Source organism: Vigna unguiculata, chromosome 1 (genome assembly GCF_037176805.1).
Source record: "Vigna unguiculata cultivar grain cowpea cultivar isolate G323 ecotype 2 chromosome 1, ASM3717680v1, whole genome shotgun sequence".
Lineage (NCBI taxonomy): Eukaryota > Viridiplantae > Streptophyta > Magnoliopsida > Fabales > Fabaceae > Vigna > Vigna unguiculata.
In genome coordinates, this window is record NC_140792.1 from 34980674 (window position 1) to 35000008 (window position 19335).

General features: G+C 38.0%; 2 protein-coding genes across 2 annotated transcripts; one reads left to right on the forward strand and one right to left on the reverse strand.

Annotated features, from left to right (window-relative positions):
• Nucleotides 1-3822: 3822 nt before the first annotated feature.
• Nucleotides 3823-7231, reverse strand: LOC146888895 (uncharacterized). The gene is made up of 4 exons (XM_085666649.1): nt 5147-7231; nt 4113-4279; nt 3969-4067; nt 3823-3829 (listed from the first exon to the last, which is right to left on the reverse strand). The coding sequence occupies exons 1-4, from the start codon at nt 7229-7231 to the stop codon at nt 3823-3825; spliced, it is 2358 nt and encodes a 785-aa protein (XP_085522775.1).
• A 3059-nt stretch (nt 7232-10290) lies between these two features.
• On the forward strand, nt 10291-11287 carry LOC114178337 (pterocarpan synthase 1). The gene has a single exon (XM_028064180.2). It carries the CDS (start codon nt 10522-10524, stop codon nt 11080-11082), a length of 561 nt encoding a protein of 186 aa, XP_027919981.1. The 5' UTR covers nt 10291-10521; the 3' UTR covers nt 11083-11287.
• The last annotated feature ends 8048 nt before the right edge of the window (nt 11288-19335 follow it).

Genomic DNA, 19335 nt, shown 5'->3' on the forward strand with positions numbered 1-19335 from the left:
CTTTATTTTGTCTTATACTTTACTAACTCACCAACCAAACTAAAAGCAAAAAGTCAATAAGTCCACCACAACTTTAGAAATGACATTCGTTAGTGTATTTTTTTTTAATTATAATTCAGTTCCTATTATCATGGTGTTAGAATTAAATAATTTGGCAGTTATATAAAAACATTGACTTTTAAAATGGTAGAAATGTATTTATTGTATTTTTATGACAATAGCAATGCAAAAGATTAAAAAAAGAAAAAAAATTACAATATAAAAGTGTTAATTTAACACAATCATATGACGTAAAAATAAACAACTCGACGTTATATAACAATAACAAAATATGCTATACAATTTGGATTGTTTATATAGAGTTAAATAAGAGAATTATTTGTTATTTCTATATACGCTAATAGTATTTTCCCTGTTATAGATTCTTTTCAGTCTACTTAATCAGATATTAATCCGAATTAGAATTAATCCCGCCACTACTAATTGTATTATTAGACGAACTCTTAAACCACCTAGTTGCTTCCTTTTGTCCAAACAAATATGATTTATGTAAGGCTTAAAAGTTTTAAATTCGTTAAATTTGTGAAATGTGTAACGTCTCATTTAATTATTAAGCGAAATTAAAGGAAAACGTCACACAATACAAGTATAATAGCGTAGTCCTGGGGTCTTTAACACCACCCCGACAAAACTCAGACACACCACGATGCCAAAGGAAAGCTGAATACGAAAACAACATAGAGTGTAGCGTAGAAATACAGAAAGAGATACATGGGCCATGGCCCTAAATAAAACACAAGGAAAACTCCAGCCCAGATGGCTAAGCAGCGGAATCTCCATTCGCTTGTTGACCAAGAGAACCTCGCCCATCTGCTCCCATTAACCAAGTCGATGATCATCGCAAAAAAAGAAGAACCACATACAAGGCAACCATACAACAAACAGGGTAAGCTAGAGCCAACACATTCTTATCATACAGTCAATTACATTATTATCATTCCATACCCATATAGCAATCAAGCATGTCATGACTCTTCATTCGATACACTATGACTCGACTCGACTCATCCGGATATGTATAACTTAGTCGGATTCAGCGGATGCTTGCACTTGTGGTGGATACCCCTGCTCGAACCTGAGCTGCTCACCCCCGAGCTATGTGTTACAAATGTCACGATGAAACAATTCTCCCTCACCACAAGGTTAGCCCTTAATGAATTTCAGGCCTCCTGCTACTCTCACCACAGGGGTCAGTCCGCTCTAAGTGAGACTAACTGGCCCCTTAGAGTGTCAGGATACAGTCCTTACCTTGAATCCTTACTTAGTTATACAGATGGGGCACCACCATGGACACCCACTAACAGGGGCCATGGGATTACGTCCCAACCACTGAAGCGCAACCCCGGAGGTCTCACCTAGAGACCCCAAGGAATTACACGCTGACACGGACCAACACTTATAAATGACAGTAGGAGAACATCAAATATCATATTTATAATTTCATACCCTTCCCTGGGATTTGTTCCTCATACACCTCGCGTTTTGGATCTATGCATCTGATCATCACCACCCCATGAATCTAGGGCCTCATCTCGTATCATAAACGTGTTCCTTTAGTTCCAAACCTCTCACACATTTCACATGCCAATAACATACCCAACCCGACGTACACAATTCGCGATTCATGCCAAGCACGCATAATACTCCATTATATGCGTGTTTCTCATCAAACAATTCACACCCAACCCAATATCAATCATCCAAGAATAACAAACACCCCAAACAGCGCACTGCCTCGCTCAATCCCTCGCTCAGGCTGAGGGGTCTCGCTCAGGCGAAACGTGCTCGCTCGGGCGAGTCCCCCCTTCGCCTGGGCGAGGGTTCGATGGAGCACTCAGGAAACATCACGGGATCTCGCCTGGGCGAGGTGTTCCCTCGCTCAAGAGTTCAAGCAGGTCGCCTGGGCGACCTTTCGTGCAAAAGCCCAGGGCGAGCTCCCTGTTTCATCTCGCCTAGGCGAGATTGACTCGCTTGGGCGAGATTTACAGGTCTCGCCACTGTTCTTCACTGTAACAACCATGTATATCAAATCAACCAAGCATAACAAGCATTTAATCACACCAACACGAAGGATTCATCCATGAAATCAGTAACTCACTCAAGAACAGCCAAGGCAACACCTAAAAGACTGAAACCCTAACTTCCCGTACCTGGAAAATGGGTTCGTACAGGGCGTTCGACGCGGGACCAAGGAGCACAGCAGCTCTAGAACGCACAGGAGCTGAAAATAGAAGGCACACGAAACCAAGGCAGATTAGTACCCAACCCTAACTGCGAAAAATACGAGGGGGAAAGTAAAATAGGACTCTGATGGTCTAGAGGGGTTACTTACGTGGGGTAGAAGCTGATTCGGGGCTAGCTCGAGAGACTTAGGGAGGAACCCTAGCAGAGCTCTAGAGCGGAAGGAGAAGGTGACGACTGCGGAGTTTCTGCAATAGTGAGAGTGAGTGTGGAATTAGGGCAGACTTAGGGACTTATACGTTGGGCCGGCCTTAGGCCCACTCACAAAGGCAGCCCATCAACTTTAGGGCAGAATATAAAAATGGGGCCTTACATTCTCCCCAACAAGAAAATTTTCGACCTCGAAAATAAAGACTTACCAGGTAAACAGATGTGGATGTGATTTCCTCATGTCCTCCTCTAACTCCCAAGTCGAGTCGCCCGTTCTCCGATCCCAGATAACTTTAACAAGACTCACGGTCTTCCCACGACGTTCCTCAACCTTGCTATCCTCAAGAGCGATGGGTGGTACTTCCACTGTGAGATCCTCCCTGATCTGTATATCTTCGGCTTCTAACACATGAGCTGGGTCGAACACGTACTTCCTCAGCTGTGACACATGAAACACCGAATGAAGGTTCGCCAACTGTGGGGGTAAAGCTATCTCGTAGGCCACCGGGCCGATCCTCCTCGTGATCTGATATGGGCCTAGGAATTTGGGCGAAAGCTTCCTTGAGCGGAGAGCCCTTCCCACTCCCGTGGTTCGGGTCACCCTCAAGAATACATGGTCTCCCGCTGCAAACTCCAAAGGCCTCCTCCTGCGGTCCGCATAGGCCTTCTGTCTACTCTGCGAAGCCAACATCCTGTCTCTCACCATCCTCACCTTCTCGGTGGTCTGCTCTAACAACTCAGGTCCAACCAGCACGACCTCTCCATCCTGATACCAACAAAGAGGATTCCTACACCTCCTACCGTAAAGAGCCTCGTATGGCGCCATGCCAATGCTCGCATGAAAGCTGTTGTTGTAGGTGAACTCTATCAAATGCAATACTTCATCCCAAGCACCCAGATGGTCCAGTATGCAAGTCCTCAACAAATCCTCTAACGACTGGATCGTCCTCTCAGACTGACCATCGGTCTGAGGGTGATAAGCTGAACTCATGGTGAGCTTGCTACCCATAGCACTCTGCAGCGTCTGCCAAAACCGGGATGTGAACCGTGGATCTCTGTCAGAAACTATGCTCGAGGGGACCCCATGAAGTCTTACTATCTCCTTAATGTACAACTGGGCCAACTTGGCCATGGACATCCTCAAGTTCATCGCCAAAAAGTGTGCACTCTTGGTCAGTCGATCTACTATCACCCAGATGGTGTCATGTCCTTTAAAAGTCCATGGAAGATGAGTCACGAAGTCCATGGAGATGCTATCCCATTTCCACACCGGTACCTCCAACGACTGTAGAACGCCACCGGGTCTCTGATGCTCCACCTTCGCCTTCTGACATGTCAGACAGGCGGATACAAACTGAGCCACATCCTTCTTCATCCCCTGCCACCAGAAAGTTTCCTTGAGGTCCTGATACATCTTAGTCATGCCAGGATGCAAGCTAAGACGACTCTTGTGTCCTTCCTCAAGGATCAACTTTCTCACCTCAGCATCATCAGGTATACATACTCTGCCTCGAAACCTCAGTATGCCATCATCACTCACGGCAAAGTCTCTGGCTTCCTCTGATCCAAGTTGTTCCCTAACTCTGTTCAAACTGGCATCCAATAACTGCCTCTCTCTAATCAAGCCCAAGAAGTCACTAGATATAGTAAGGGTACTACACCTAATGGACTCGGGCCCCAACTCCACATATATCCTCATGTCTCTGAATTTTTCTAGTAGCTCTACCTCTTTTATCATGAGATGTGCCGTATGCACCATCTTCCTGCTCAAAGCATCTGCCACTACATTTGCCTTCCCCGGATGGTATAGAAGCTCGAAGTCATAGTCCTTCAGGAATTCCATCCACCTCCTCTGCCTCATGTTTAACTCCTTCTGATCAAACAAGTACTTTAAGCTCTTGTGGTCGCTGAACACCCGAAACTGAGCACCATAAAGATAGTGCCTCCAGATCTTTAAGGCGAAAACTATAGCCGCCAGTTCCAAGTCATGAGTGGGATAATTACGTTCATGTATCTTAAGCTGCCTCGAAGCGTATGCCACCGCCTTCTTTTCTTGCATCAAAACACAACCAAGTCCAAGATGAGACGCGTCGCAGAAGACTTCAAACGGTTTCCCCACATCCGGAATTACCAATATAGGAGCACTCGTCAATCTTCTCTTTAGTTCCTGAAAGCTCTCCTCACACCTGCCCATCCAAGTGAAAGGTTGGTCCTTCCGGGTAAGCAAAGTCAGAGGCGCCACTATCTTGGAGAATCCCTCTATGAATTTCCTATAATAGCCTGCTAACCCCACAAAGCTCCGGATCTCTGTGGCCGACTTAGGACTTTCCCACTTTACCACGGCTTCGACCTTCGCCGGGTCCACTGCAATCCCCTGGGCTGATATCACATGCCCCAAAAACTGAACCTCATCCATCCAGAACTCGCACTTGGACAACTTGGCATACAACTGCTTCTCTCTCAAAACACCAAGCACCAACCTCAGGTGTTCTGCATGTTCCTCCTGAGTCCTGGAATAGATAAGGATGTCGTCTATGAAGACTACGACAAACTTATCTAGGAAAGGTCGAAAGATCCTGTTCATGTAGTCCATGAACACTGCCGGAGCGTTGGTCACACCGAACGGCATAACCACATACTCATAGTGGCCATACCTCGACCTGAAAGCTGTCTTCTGTACATCATCAGCCTTTACCAAAATCTGATGATAACCCGATCGCAGATCTATCTTCGAGAACACTGATGACCCATGCAACTGATCCATCAAGTCATCAATTCTCGGGAGCGGATACTTATTCTTGATCGTCATCTTGTTCAGCTGCCTGTAGTCCACACACAAACGCGAACTCCCGTCCTTTTTCTTTACCAACAACACTGGTGCTCCCCAAGGCGAAGTACTGGGTCGTATGAACTGTTTCTCCATCAGATCTTCTATTTGTTTCTTGAGCTCTACCAACTCTGCCGGAGCCATGCGATATGGGGCCATCGAGACCGGGCCTGTTCCTGGGACTAGATCAATAGAGAACTCCACCTCTCTACTGGGAGGCAACCCTGGTACCTCCTTCGGAAACACATCCACAAAGTCCTGGACGACTGGTATCACAGACGTCGTCTCTCCTCTCTCCAACTCCATGTGCGTGAAGATCATGTAGCACTGCGCACCGTCCAGTAGCACTCTCATAACTCCCTGGGAGGATACCAACTTATGCCCCTCTGAGTCGGGAAACAACAACTTCTTCTCCCGACAATCTATCAGAATGCGATTGGCAGAGAGCCAATCCATCCCTAAGATCACCTCCAACTCCTGTAGAGGTAGGCAGATTAAGTTCACCCTGTATCTGCGCCCCTCTACCTCCACTGGAAGCCTAGCACACAAGGACGACGTCCTGACCAAACCCGACGCCGGGGTAGATACTGCAAGTTCACAATGCAGCTCGCATACCGACAGACCCAGACGCTCCACACAAGCAATTGACACAAAGGAGTGTGTCGCTCCAGAATCATACAGTACACACAAAGATTCACCCGCTATCATACATCGACCTATAACAAGATTACCTGAGCCTGCAGCCTCTGCTCCGGTCATGGCATATACCCTGCCCGTCGCCTGAGGCCGGTTGCCTCTATCTCTCCGCTGGTGCTGGTGAGGAGTCTGAACTGGAGGGCGTGCTGCTACCCTAGCAAGGGTAGGACAATCCTTCCCAAAGTGACCTTCCTTGCCACAGTTGTTGCACCGACGATAACCCTCCATACGCGGGCAAGCACTCCTCAGATGAGGGCCCCCGCATATATAGCACTGCACTCGACCCTGCTGGTGAGGAAGACCCCTAGACCCTTGGGACTGATGGTGGGGCCTATCGTACGGTCTCCTCCGCTCCTCATGCCTGGGCTTGGACCCAGATGGTTCACCGATCCTCTGAGGCGGCTGTGGCTGCTGTGGGCGCTGGCCTTCCACCTCGCGTTTCATCTTCTCCATCACCCTGGCCTTCTCTACCAGAGCAGCAAAATCCTTGATGGACAAGGGTGCCACCATCAAGCGAATATCACCGCGAAGCCCATTCTCGAACTTCCTGCATTGCCACTCCTCATCGAGTGGTAGGGTGTAGAAACGGCTGAGGTGTTTGAACCTCTCAGCATACTCTGTGACAGTCTTCCCTCCCTGGGTCAACTGGAGGAACTCCACCTCCTTGGCGTATCGGATGCTGTCCGGGAAGTACTCGGAGAGGAACCTATCCCTGAAAGTTTCCCACGTCACTGGCTCATCCCTCTCTTCCAGGATGGATCGGGTGCTGCTCCACCAATGCTCCGCCTCCCCAGTGAGCATATAGACTGAGAACGCCAACCTGTTCTCCGCAGGGCACATCTTGGCGTCATAGATGCGCTCTAGGTCCTTCAGCCATTGGTCTGCGGCGTCAGGACTGGTTTTCCTGTCAAACTTCGCCGGGTGGTGTTTCAGAAAGTCCTCCAGGCTCCACTCCCTGATTGCAGGTCGTGGTTTAGGACCAAACACAGGGGCAGTCACCCTGTTCTCCTCCAACTGGCGGAGGGCCTCCATGTGCTGCCGATGAGCATCCTCCGCAGCTACCCTCGCAGCCTCCATCTGCTGCATTACTGCCTGCTGTTGCTCAAGAGACGCCGCCTGCCGCTGCATGGATGCCTCATGCTGCTGCATCATCGCAGCACTCTGCTGCGTCATAGCCGCTACCATTGCCTCTATGGCTCTGGCGATATCTGGCGTGTCCCCCTGGGATGATTGAGAAGCTCGACGAGGAGGTGCCATAGTCCACTGGCACACAGAAAATCACTTGGTTAGGCTCGATAAAGGCAAGAATTCTAACTGAACACTCAGAGACACACAGAGAAAGCTAAGCGGGCATCCAAGTCCACAGACCTAAGGAATGACCGCTCTGATACCATAAATGTAACGTCCCATTTAATTATTAAGCGAAATTAAAGGAAAACGTCACACAATACAAGTACAATAGCGTAGTCCTGGGGTCTTTAACACCACCCCGACAAAACTCAGGCACACCACGATGCCAAAGGAAAGCTGAATACGAAAACAACATAGAGCGTAGAAATACAGAAAGAGATACATGGGCCATGGCCCTAAATAAAACACAAGGAAAACTCCAGCCCAGATGGCTAAGCAGCGGAATCTCCATTCGCTTGTTGACCAAGAGAACCTCGCCCATCTGCTCCCATCAACCAAGTCGATGATCATCGCAAAAAAAGAAGAACCACATACAAGGCAACCATACAACAAACAGGGTAAGCTAGAGCCAACACATTCTTATCATACAATCAATTACATTATTATCATTCCATACCCATATAGCAATCAAGCATGTCATGACTCTTCATTCGATACACTATGACTCGACTCGACTCATCCGGATATGTATAACTTAGTCGGATTCAGCGGATGCTTGCACTTGTGGTGGATACCCCTGCTCGAACCTGAGCTGCTCACCCCCGAGCTATGTGTTACAAATGTCACGATGAAACAATTCTCCCTCACCACAAGGTTAGCCCTTAATGAATTTCAGGCCTCCTGCTACTCTCACCACAGGGGTCAGTCCGCTCTAAGTGAGACTAACTGGCCCCTTAGAGTGTCAGGATACAGTCCTTACCTTGAATCCTTACTTAGTTATACAGATGGGGCACCACCATGGACACCCACTAACAGGGGCCATGGGATTACGTCCCAACCACTGAAGCGCAACCCCGGAGGTCTCACCTAGAGACCCCAAGGAATTACACGCTGACACGGACCAACACTTATAAATGACAGTAGGAGAACATCAAATATCATATTTATAATTTCATACCCTTCCCTGGGATTTGTTCCTCATACACCTCGCGTTTTGGATCTATGCATCTGATCATCACCACCCCATGAATCTAGGGCCTCATCTCGTATCATAAACGTGTTCCTTTAGTTCCAAACCTCTCACACATTTCACATGCCAATAACATACCCAACCCGACGTACACAATTCGCGATTCATGCCAAGCACGCATAATACTCCATTATATGCGTGTTTCTCATCAAACAATTCACACCCAACCCAATATCAATCATCCAAGAATAACAAACACCCCAAACAGCGCACTGCCTCGCTCAATCCCTCGCTCAGGCTGAGGGGTCTCGCTCAGGCGAAACGTGCTCGCTCGGGCGAGTCCCCCCTTCGCCTGGGCGAGGGTTCGATGGAGCACTCAGGAAACATCACGGGATCTCGCTTAAGCGAGATCCCTCTCGCCTGGGCGAGGTGTTCCCTCGCTCAAGAGTTCAAGCAGGTCGCCTGGGCGACCTTTCGTGCAATAGCCCAGGGCGAGCTCCCTGTTTCATCTCGCCTAGGCGAGATTGACTCGCTTGGGCGAGATTTACAGGTCTCGCCACTGTTCTTCACTGTAACAGCCATGTATATCAAATCAACCAAGCATAACAAGCATTTAATCACACCAACACGAAGGATTCATCCATGAAATCAGTAACTCACTCAAGAACAGCCAAGGCAACACCTAAAAGACTGAAACCCTAACTTCCCGTACCTGGAAAATGGGTTCGTACAGGGCGTTCGACGCGGGACCAAGGAGCACAGCAGCTCTAGAACGCACAGGAGCTGAAAATAGAAGGCACACGAAACCAAGGCAGATTAGTACCCAACCCTAACTGCGGAAAATACGAGGGGGAAAGTAAAATAGGACTCTGATGGTCTAGAGGGGTTACTTACGTGGGGTAGAAGCTGATTCGGGGCTAGCTCGAGAGACTTAGGGAGGAACCCTAGCAGAGCTCTAGAGCGGAAGGAGAAGGTGACGGCTGCAGAATTTCTGCAATAGTGAGAGTGAGTGTGGAATTAGGACAGACTTAGGGACTTATACGTTGGGCCGGCCTTAGGCCTACTCACAAAGGCAGCCCATCAACTTTAGGGCAGAATATAAAAATGGGGCCTTACAAAATGTTTTTAGAATTTTTAAATCAACGTTTTTTAATCTTTGAAAATTACATTCTTAGTCTCTCAAATCCAAATATTATTTACCATTTCACTTATATTACTACTATATACCATTTACATCCTAACATATTTGATTTTGTATTTTTATTCTTAAAATTCTAAATTACACTATTTTCAAAAGTATTTTTTTAACAATGTTTACCTATGTTTATTTTTTTTCCAAATTACTAAACTATATAAAGATGAATTTTAGATTTGAAAGATAAAAAAAAAAATCAGTTCAAAGTTAAGTAAGAACTTCGTAGTTCATTTCCACTCACAATAAACAAAGGAACTTCCTGCAATAAAATAACTAAACTCTGAAAATAGAATCTTTCAAACCTCCACCACGTCGCTATTTCCCCGGCGGCACACGAGTCTATTCAAATAATCTCATCTATAAATTATAATAAACTTAAAGTATTATATGCTTCTTAAAATATAAATAAATGAAAATAATTTAATAATCATTTTATGATAAATAGTTGAATTTTGTTTTTAATCACATAAGTAAGTTGTTTATAAGATTAAACTTCACTTATATGGTATCAAAACCTTATTTAAAATCTATTTTAGTGAATTTTTCAAATATTTTGTTGAAAATTTGACTAAAAATAAGATAATTTCATTTTATATATATATAAATATAAAATATAATTGGAATGCATATCTTACCTTCAACCGATTTTGTTAGTGTTTTTAATCGTATACAATTTGACATAGAATACAAAATTATAATTGAAGTTCTTATAGATTAATTAAAATTTTGTAAGAAATAAAATTAGAGGTGATGTGAGTCAAAAGGTGAGCTGAACCAACTTCCACCGGATAGTTTCTGAGGTGATTCGTATGTTTATCTGTCTTTTTCAAGCCGAGGTTTTGGTCCGTCAACGGTAGAAGAGAGAAGTGAAAATGGTGTTGAGTTTGAATTGTGTGATTAAAAAAAGGGTTGTGTGGGGCAGCGTGAGGTTATAAATAGTTTGTGGGGGAGAGGTGAAAGCTCACACCGATCCAGTGAAAGCCAAGAGAAAGAGTGAGAGAAATTGAATTGAGTATCTCCGGTTTGTGAAGCATGGCCAACTCCACCATTTTCCTTTGCCTTAACCTCTCTTTACTCATCACTCTCGTCACCGCCACTTACTACCAAAGTCTCACACCAACACTCATGGGTTTCCGTGAGGACAAGTTCACCCACCTTCACTTCTTCTTCCACGACGTAGTCACCGGGCCCAACCCCAGCATGGTCATTGTCGCCGAGCCCAACGGAAAAGCCAAGGACGCCCTTCCCTTCGGCACCGTTGTCGCCATGGACGACCCCTTGACGGCGGGACCCGAACCCGACTCCAAACTCGTGGGGAAGGCCCAGGGGATTTACACTTCCATATCTCAGGCGGAGATGGGGCTCATGATGGTCATGACCATGGCCTTCACCGACGGAGACTTCAACGGCAGCACCATCAGCGTGTTGGCCAGAAACATGATAATGAGCGAACCTGTTAGGGAAATGGCCATCGTTGGCGGCACCGGCGCTTTTCGCTTCGCCCGTGGCTACGCTCAGGCCAGGTTCCACTCCGTCGATTTCTCCAAAGGCGATGCCATCGTCGAATACGACGTCTTCGTCAATCATTATTGACACTCATATTATCATAATAGTTATCATCATTCACACTTTTGTTTTATTTTGCTTTATGCTTTGTAATTCACCCCACCATTTTCCTCCCTCTCTCTGCTAAGGTCACTGTCTTCCCATTATTATTTATTATTATTATTTCTCCCTCCTCTTCTTAATAGGTATGATGCATTGTAATGGAATGAAATGAAAAGGAAGTTCAAAACTATCCCTCTCCAAAGGATTTTAGTTTCTCTGTTCTTTTTTCACTTGTTTCAAATTTGTATGAATTTACTCCACTTGTAACACTTTATAACCTGCTTGATTATTAAAAAAAAGTTTATTTTTATATATTTACAAAGAAACTGAGAAATTAAAGGATAAAATAAAGAATGTAAAATATAGATAAAAAATTGTTGGATATTGTCTTGTGGTTAAATTTCTAAGTGTCGTGCCTGCCCTCCTGTTGTTATTTTAACTTTTTTTCTTGTCCACAAATTCATATATATTGACATTGACGTTGGTGTGGTATATTCTGAATACGTCGTTTCCAAACAAATATTCCATTCTAAACCCTAATGATGTTTACTGTTGCCTTTGAGATATTATACAATATGAGAGTCACGTCGGCAATAAATGGAATTAAACTCCTTATAATATTCTCACCCAGAACATTAGGGTTATTTTTGTAAGATACTTTTTTTTTAAAGTGAAAAAAAATGATTATCATATTTACTATTATTACATATAATTTTTATTGTTCCTCGACTACGAAACAGAGACTCAAAAATATCTTGTAATTGTTGAATGATTGATTAGTTTTACGCATAGAGAAAAATGTTTTTATATATAAATTTATGTTTGGCATCTTATTATTCAACGTAAATTAAATCATTTTCATAGGACACTACAGTGTCCAACATAAATAATCATTGAATAAGAGTTTCTCGTTGTCAGTCGTAAATTATGTGAAGTGAATGTCTATTTTTGTATTAGTGATATCACCATCGAATTGTTATTTAAAAACGTCAATAAGTCGAAAATTTAATTTTTTTTATTCTCTTTTAAGTTTCTCTTTAAACAAAATTAAAATGTCTATTTATACTATTTATTTTTCTATCTTTAAATTTTTTTCCCTTTATAAAGTTTTAAGTAAAAATAAGTTATTTATGTTAACTTTTATATATTAAAAACATATAATTTTGATAGAATAATTTGAATAAAGAAATCTGATCCCTAACTTTTTTTAACTTGTTCATAGCTTGTCGAATAGTTTCCTTCTAAGACATGGAAATTACAGGGGAAAATTAGAGGAAGTTGAACGACGACTATAAAGTATTTATTTATTATTTTTGTAATTTTTCATAAAAATATTTCATTTAATTCATTTAGAATACTTTGTCGTGTTTTTTAAAAAAAATCAAAAACTATAGATCAATTGATAATCATACAACCATTTAAGTGTATTTATTTTCTTGTTTATCTATGTAAATAATGCTTACTATTTTATCTTCGTTGTGTATTGAGCGATGAATTAATGTGATTCTTCCGATGTTTGAGCAGGCACGCGGGCACATGTGCATTGCATCGATGGCGGGGCTAGGACTAACCCATGGTCAACCGGAGGTGACAAAGCAACATAAGTCGTAGATAAGCTTCTTCAATTAATTGAAAGTTTGTAAATCACATCACTAATAATCATTTTCTCTAAAATATAATGTTATTGTATGTTTTAAAATCAAAATTATTTTTTAACAAAAGTTACGTCGAAAAACTTTTAATAATGTGCACATGATGACACGTGACTGAATGAAAAAAAAAATTGATGAAATTTAGAGAGAGAAATAAAATGTTTAATATATGTTGAAAAGTAAATTTTATTAAAAAAAAATTTGTCAAAATATGAAAGTCCGTTTTAAAAACATAATATTATTTTTAGAGTTGGTGGATTATGAACCATACCTGCTAATGAGAGACTTATATTGGAATCTTAAAGAGAATCAATAATCATACTACATGTAAGAAGACTTATTAGTAAAATTATTAAATTGAATATTTTGCATGATTGGTTGGAAATGGGTTTGACTTTGATAATTTACTATAAAAGTTCATATTTTTAATTTTGGAGGCTATATTTTTACTTGAAACTTTGTTTTGCTGTGTCTAAATAAGAACTGGAATAAACTAAAAATAATTTCTTTAGAATCAGTTAGGTGTTTTTGAAGTTGGGAGGTTATTGTCCACTCCTTTGTTTTCTAAATTTTGATGTGAGCTTTAAATTTATTGGCGTGTTTTTGTTGGTAGTAGTTGGAAAAACTATTTTTCTCTCTTAAATATATTATTGTAGGAGTACTAAATTATAAGTGAAATTATTGAAAAAAGTCTTTCTTTTTACTTTTAGTTATTGTATTGTTAGGATATTTTGTGAAGAAATATTTATGTGTGGAGATCAAAACAATGTAATAATATTTACTCAACATTCTAGATGGATTCATCTTATGGAATACTTAAAAAAAAATCATATTTGTAACAAAAAAGTTAATCTACAATCGAAGATACTTTTTTTTTTCTTAATTACTCGCTTGATTCCAAATTTGGTCGAGAAGTTTCAAATTAGCATCACTTAGCTTTTTGTTTCAATTGCATTTCAAAATTTATTAAAACGCTTCAATCAAATCCTTATTTGTTAATGTTGTTAAAATCCTTAACGTTTACATGGTTAGACATGCTTATTTGACATGATGCGGATATGACACATTATTATTTTCTGATGTAGAATTTATTAGAACTCCTCCCCACACGTAGACAATACTCCATTCTCTCTCATTTTTTTCCCTTTCCAAAATTTCTCCAAACCTCTAGCCTATACCCTTCCATCTCTTATTATTCCCCAAACCACTCTTCCATCCTTTTCACCCATAACTTCTCCATTCTCCATCTCCTTCAAGACCTCTTATCGCATCTTTAATGACGAGTCGCCATCACCATCGTGCCAGGGCCTTCAAAGCATGCAATTGAAGAAGTTGTCAATGCCATCTCCCTTCTATATTTTCTCTTTGTTTCGATATTCCGATTAGGTGTTGGAACTAGGATTAGTTTTATATTGTGTATTAGTCTGAGAGGCGTGAGTGTGTTGGAATTTGGATATGGTGGCTCTTAGTTTGTCTTTGTGATTATTAGAAAGCTGTGAATTTTTCTTTTCTTTTGTTGATGCAGAGGGAACATGTGATATGGAAAGGAACTAATTTGAAGGGTGCTTCCTTGTTGAATTTACTTGAATCCCTTCAATTTCCTTAATAATGAAGACATGGGTTCTCTCCCGGAGTCTCAATTAGTGGGTAGGAGAGGAAAAAAACAAATATGGGGGTGTGGTTAAGTTAGTGAGCATGAAGAAGTGTCATGTTGTATGTTTGATGATGCTAGATTGGAAGTGTTAAAGATGAAAGTGTTTCAAAATATATTTATTGTCCATTACTCTTGTATTCTATTCTCGATTTTATTTGAATGAATTGATTGATTGCATATCTGTGGGTATTTGATTATTGGACACAATATCGGAACCTATACTAGAATAGAACAACTAATTGATTGAGCATCTAAACATAGAGTTCATTGTTGGTCATTCCTAAATCCAAATTTAATGCTTAATGCAAACTTTTAATAAGAAAAAGTTTAAAACATTAGGATTCTTATTAATAAGTTTAGACTTGTCTCTAAGACATTATGACTTGTTAGATGTGGTGTAAAGGTTAGATTAAGAATTGAAGTATATTGTTTAGTGTTTTTCATATTGATTTGATTTATGAGATCTATCCCAGTGAAGTCTTTATCATATAGTAACTTTATAAATTTTATTGCTTTCTAGGTTTTAAAGATTTATTTCATATACATCAATAATTTTCATTCTTTTAAAGTTCTTAGCCTTAATTAGTGAAAAAGCCTAATTTTCCCGAACGACACAAATCTCTATGGAAAAAGATATCTGCACTTATCCACATTTTATTATTTGTACGATTTGATACATTTGTCAATTTTGTAACATGCACCTTCCTTTTTTCTTCCTACCACCAATAAATTCTAATATTCCCATTTCACCATTGATTAAAATATATTAAAAATCTTAAATCTACTTTCTCTTTTTTCTTCTTTCTTCAATAGTATCAATAACTTTCACCTTCTCCCACTTTATCATTTTCTACAATGCATTGTTTCTTATCCTTCACCATTCTACCCCATTCCTAGTCCCTTTCTCTATCAAACTTTACCATAAGAAACAAAAGAAGATTTCTACATGGACTATGAAGGTCTCAATGATAAATTGAGGAATGTTTTGGAATATTTTGGTTTGTTCTAGAATATACTGGTGTGCTTTGAATTAACCAATATGAAATGTGGGAATGCATCCTAGATTGACCAATCCAAAAATCACACCGAAGATTGGGGGATTAGGTAATATAGAATGCATTTTGAAGATGGTAACACATTTTGGACTGGAAAATCCAAATGCACTCCCAGATCTGAGAATGTATTTTGAATTGGCCAATCTAAAACTCTCACTTGAGTTTTGAAATCTATAATGCATTCTCGGATTTAAAAATGTATTTCGTATTAGATAATCCGAAATACACTATGAAATTCTCAATTAATAGTTCTAATCCGAAACATATTCTCTAATTCGAAAGAGATCCAATGCATGTGCTAATTTCCAAACATAGTCCCTTATTTATAGATGTTTCAAATTGGACTGTGCCTACAACTTTGTAATTGATTGGTATTGGAGTAACCAACTTTATCAATATCTCATCTTTCTCATAACTTTGATAATCAAATTATGTTGATATTTTTTTTATTTCTTTAATATTTTCACTTATATGCAAAATATTAAATAGGTAAATCAAATACTTATTTTTTTTAAATAAAATATGAAATATTTAAAAAAATAATAATAAAATAACGATAAAAAATAACAATAAAGACATGATAATGACAATTATCGGTTCACATCTACACCGAAATCAAAAATCACTTGGGATTGTGTGCTTGGAATGGAGGTGAAGATGAAGATAAATGTATGGTTCATTATTGTGTGAAGATGATGAAGATGAAGATGAAGTTGGTGATCGATGAGGAAGACAATGGAGATGACATAAGCGTGAAGGTGAAGAGAGAGGAGTAGCACATGAAGAAGGAGGAAAAAAGTTTAGGGTTTTTAATATATTTTATTTAAAGGTAAAATATAAATAATTAATAATTTTATGGGTGAAAAAAAAAATGACCCGAGTTTGGAATCAAGGCCCAATTATGAATGGGTCATCGATCACCGCTAAGGGTCCAAACGGTAAGGGACACTTGAATGTGGGTGACGAATAGGTGCATGACTTTGAAGTTGGTGCGTAATTAGTGTTCTCATGCTTATCCACCACATGATAAGAGAAAATTTATAAGAAAGTGGAGATATCAAATCTTTGAATTTTTAGTGACAAAAAGCTAGATGCTGTTGAATTCAAAATTAAATCTCTTATTTTTATCGGTGTTCAAAATTACTGTTTTTTTTTTTTTTTTAATACTCCATACTTTATTGACTTACTACCTTTTTGCTTGTTTTGTTTGACATGTAAACACATCAGATAAACAAGTCTATACTTTCAAAACAACTTACTTGTAAATAATTATTTTTGAGTAATAAATAAATTTAAATATTTTGAATTAAAAAAATTTAAATTCTTTGTATATTAAATATTTACGTTTTCATTTTTATTTAAGTATTCTGTATATGATTTTAGAGGTTAATGAAATAAAGTGATTATTATTTTTTTCTTTTTGTTTTCATTTTATTTATCAATTTCATTAATTTAATCTATAATCGCATACTTTTAAGAAGAGTTGAATCAGAAATTAAAAAATAAACAAAAAAAATACAAGTCAATAAAAAATGAAAAAAATAAATAAAAGTAATAATAATGTCATCTCGTTAATTAAAAATTAAACAATAAAATACTTTAAAACTTTTCACTGCTCAATAAAATAATTTTTTTAACAAATTAATTAAAAATACTTAAATTTATAACTTACTTATAAATTAATTCCGTTATTTTAAAAGATTTACTATTTTTTTAATTGCAGAATTCAAATAACAATTAATTATTCCTTCAAGGTTTGAAAATAAAATCAATTCTATTCGTATGATATTTTGTTTAGGATATAGGTCAAAAATGAGAATGACAGTATGAAAAGTCTGAATATGATGTTATAATATTATTTGTCTTTAGAACTATATACAAAGAAATTCAATATTTTAATCTATACCTAAGTTGCTATTAATTTGACTACCGAAGTCGCTGTACCAAAATTAACTCTAAAAAGTCCATGAGTAAACAAACATCGACTGAAAAAATTATATAAAATTTAAATTCTATGACAACTATCGAGGACTATTTCAGATCTATCAAAATTAACTCTAAAGTAATAATTAATAAAATAAAACAAAAATCAAGGATGTAGCATTAACCTTGATACAAAAATTACAAGAAAAAAATGAATAATTATAAATATGACTAACAAAACCAAATATAATATAGATAGAAGATGGTTTTATGAAAAACTAGTTAATTGTCTTAATTTCACTACGCACGCCATTATTTTCTTTTTTTTACGTTTCAACATTTGATCCTTTCAATTGATTATGTTAATTGAGAATAATTGACTATGATATGGTGATAATGGATTATAGTTTAAGCACGTCAAAGAAACAATAGAATATAAGCACGTCAAAGATTCACAACTCACTTTTCAATCACATTTATAAGCTTCATCTCGTGACTTACATAATTTGATATAGTTTGAAAATTTGCACCTTCAAATCTTTTCTAGTACCAATGTGGATGATGGGGAAACTTTTCAGAAAATTGTATCTTTAAATCTTTTTTAAATAACACTCGTGAAGATTTTCAGGTCAAACACGCATATCTTGAAATATTATAAATAATGATGAGAGGATTGATTTGTATGGCTGATAATACATATTAATTTTATCATTAATTTATATATAAACAAGTTACCTATTAAAAGGAGTCGAAGAGTATTTATACAAAATTGTATCCAACTTTCTTCATTAATTTGATTTTATATAAGAAAGAATATCGTTGTATTTAGAAAAGTCTTGTTGAAGTCCATTTATTTGACGAAAATAGTAAATAAAAAAAAAGTAAGTCCCTTTATTTGTTGACAATAATAAAATTTTCTCGTCATCTTATATTTGAAATTCTCAATTTTTTTTATAAATAACATGAAACATTCATAAATTTATTAAATAAGCTAATATATAATGGAAGATTATAATGAAGCAGAACCCACCAATTTTTTTAAAATATTATAGATTAATATATAATTTAAAATACTTTTTTACAAAATATATATATATATATATATATATATATATATATATATATATATATATGACATACTAAACAAAGTTTATATGTTTATTTTTTGACATTCTCAAAATATTTATTAAAATTTCTAATATATTTATAAAAATGAATTTATTTAATGTTCAAATACTTTAATATCTTAACATAAAGGCTAATAGAAACATGGTATTTAATCATGATCCCATCATTCTCATACCATAATGAAATTGTAATAAAAACAAAGCATTAAGTCATGATGAGTTCAAAATTAATTATAAAATTAATTAATCACATTTTTATATTACGTCTTACATAGTAATTTTTTTTTTCAAGTGATGTAATTCTTATTTGGTGAAATCATTCTAGATGTCTCCATTTTTGTAGCAAGTTTCAAGTAAGTTCCCCATTTTTATTTGATTCAATTGAGTCTCTATTTTAAAAAATTTGTTGCAATCAGGTTCTTTCAGTTAGTAGTATAGTAACAGTATTAACTATGTGTCACGTGTCAGCACGTAACTTTTTTAATTTTTTTAATTTTAATTTTTTTATAATTAAAAAAAATTAAAATTGTCACATGTCAATCTGACCTTGTGCCATGTGGCAGAGACAATGTGATGTGGCAGTGACAGTGTCTCGTGTCACTATTGAATATGTCCCTATATTTGTTATTTTGTCTCAATTTGGTCCTAATTTTTTAAAAACTGAATCAATTTCATCCCTATATCAAATTTAATTTTTATATAAAATTTACAATGTTATTTTTATTATAATTGATATTTTTAACAATTAAGTTTATTTAAATGTATATTTTGCATTGAACTTTATTTAAATATTGTTTCAAATATTTATATATCAATAATTTATAGAC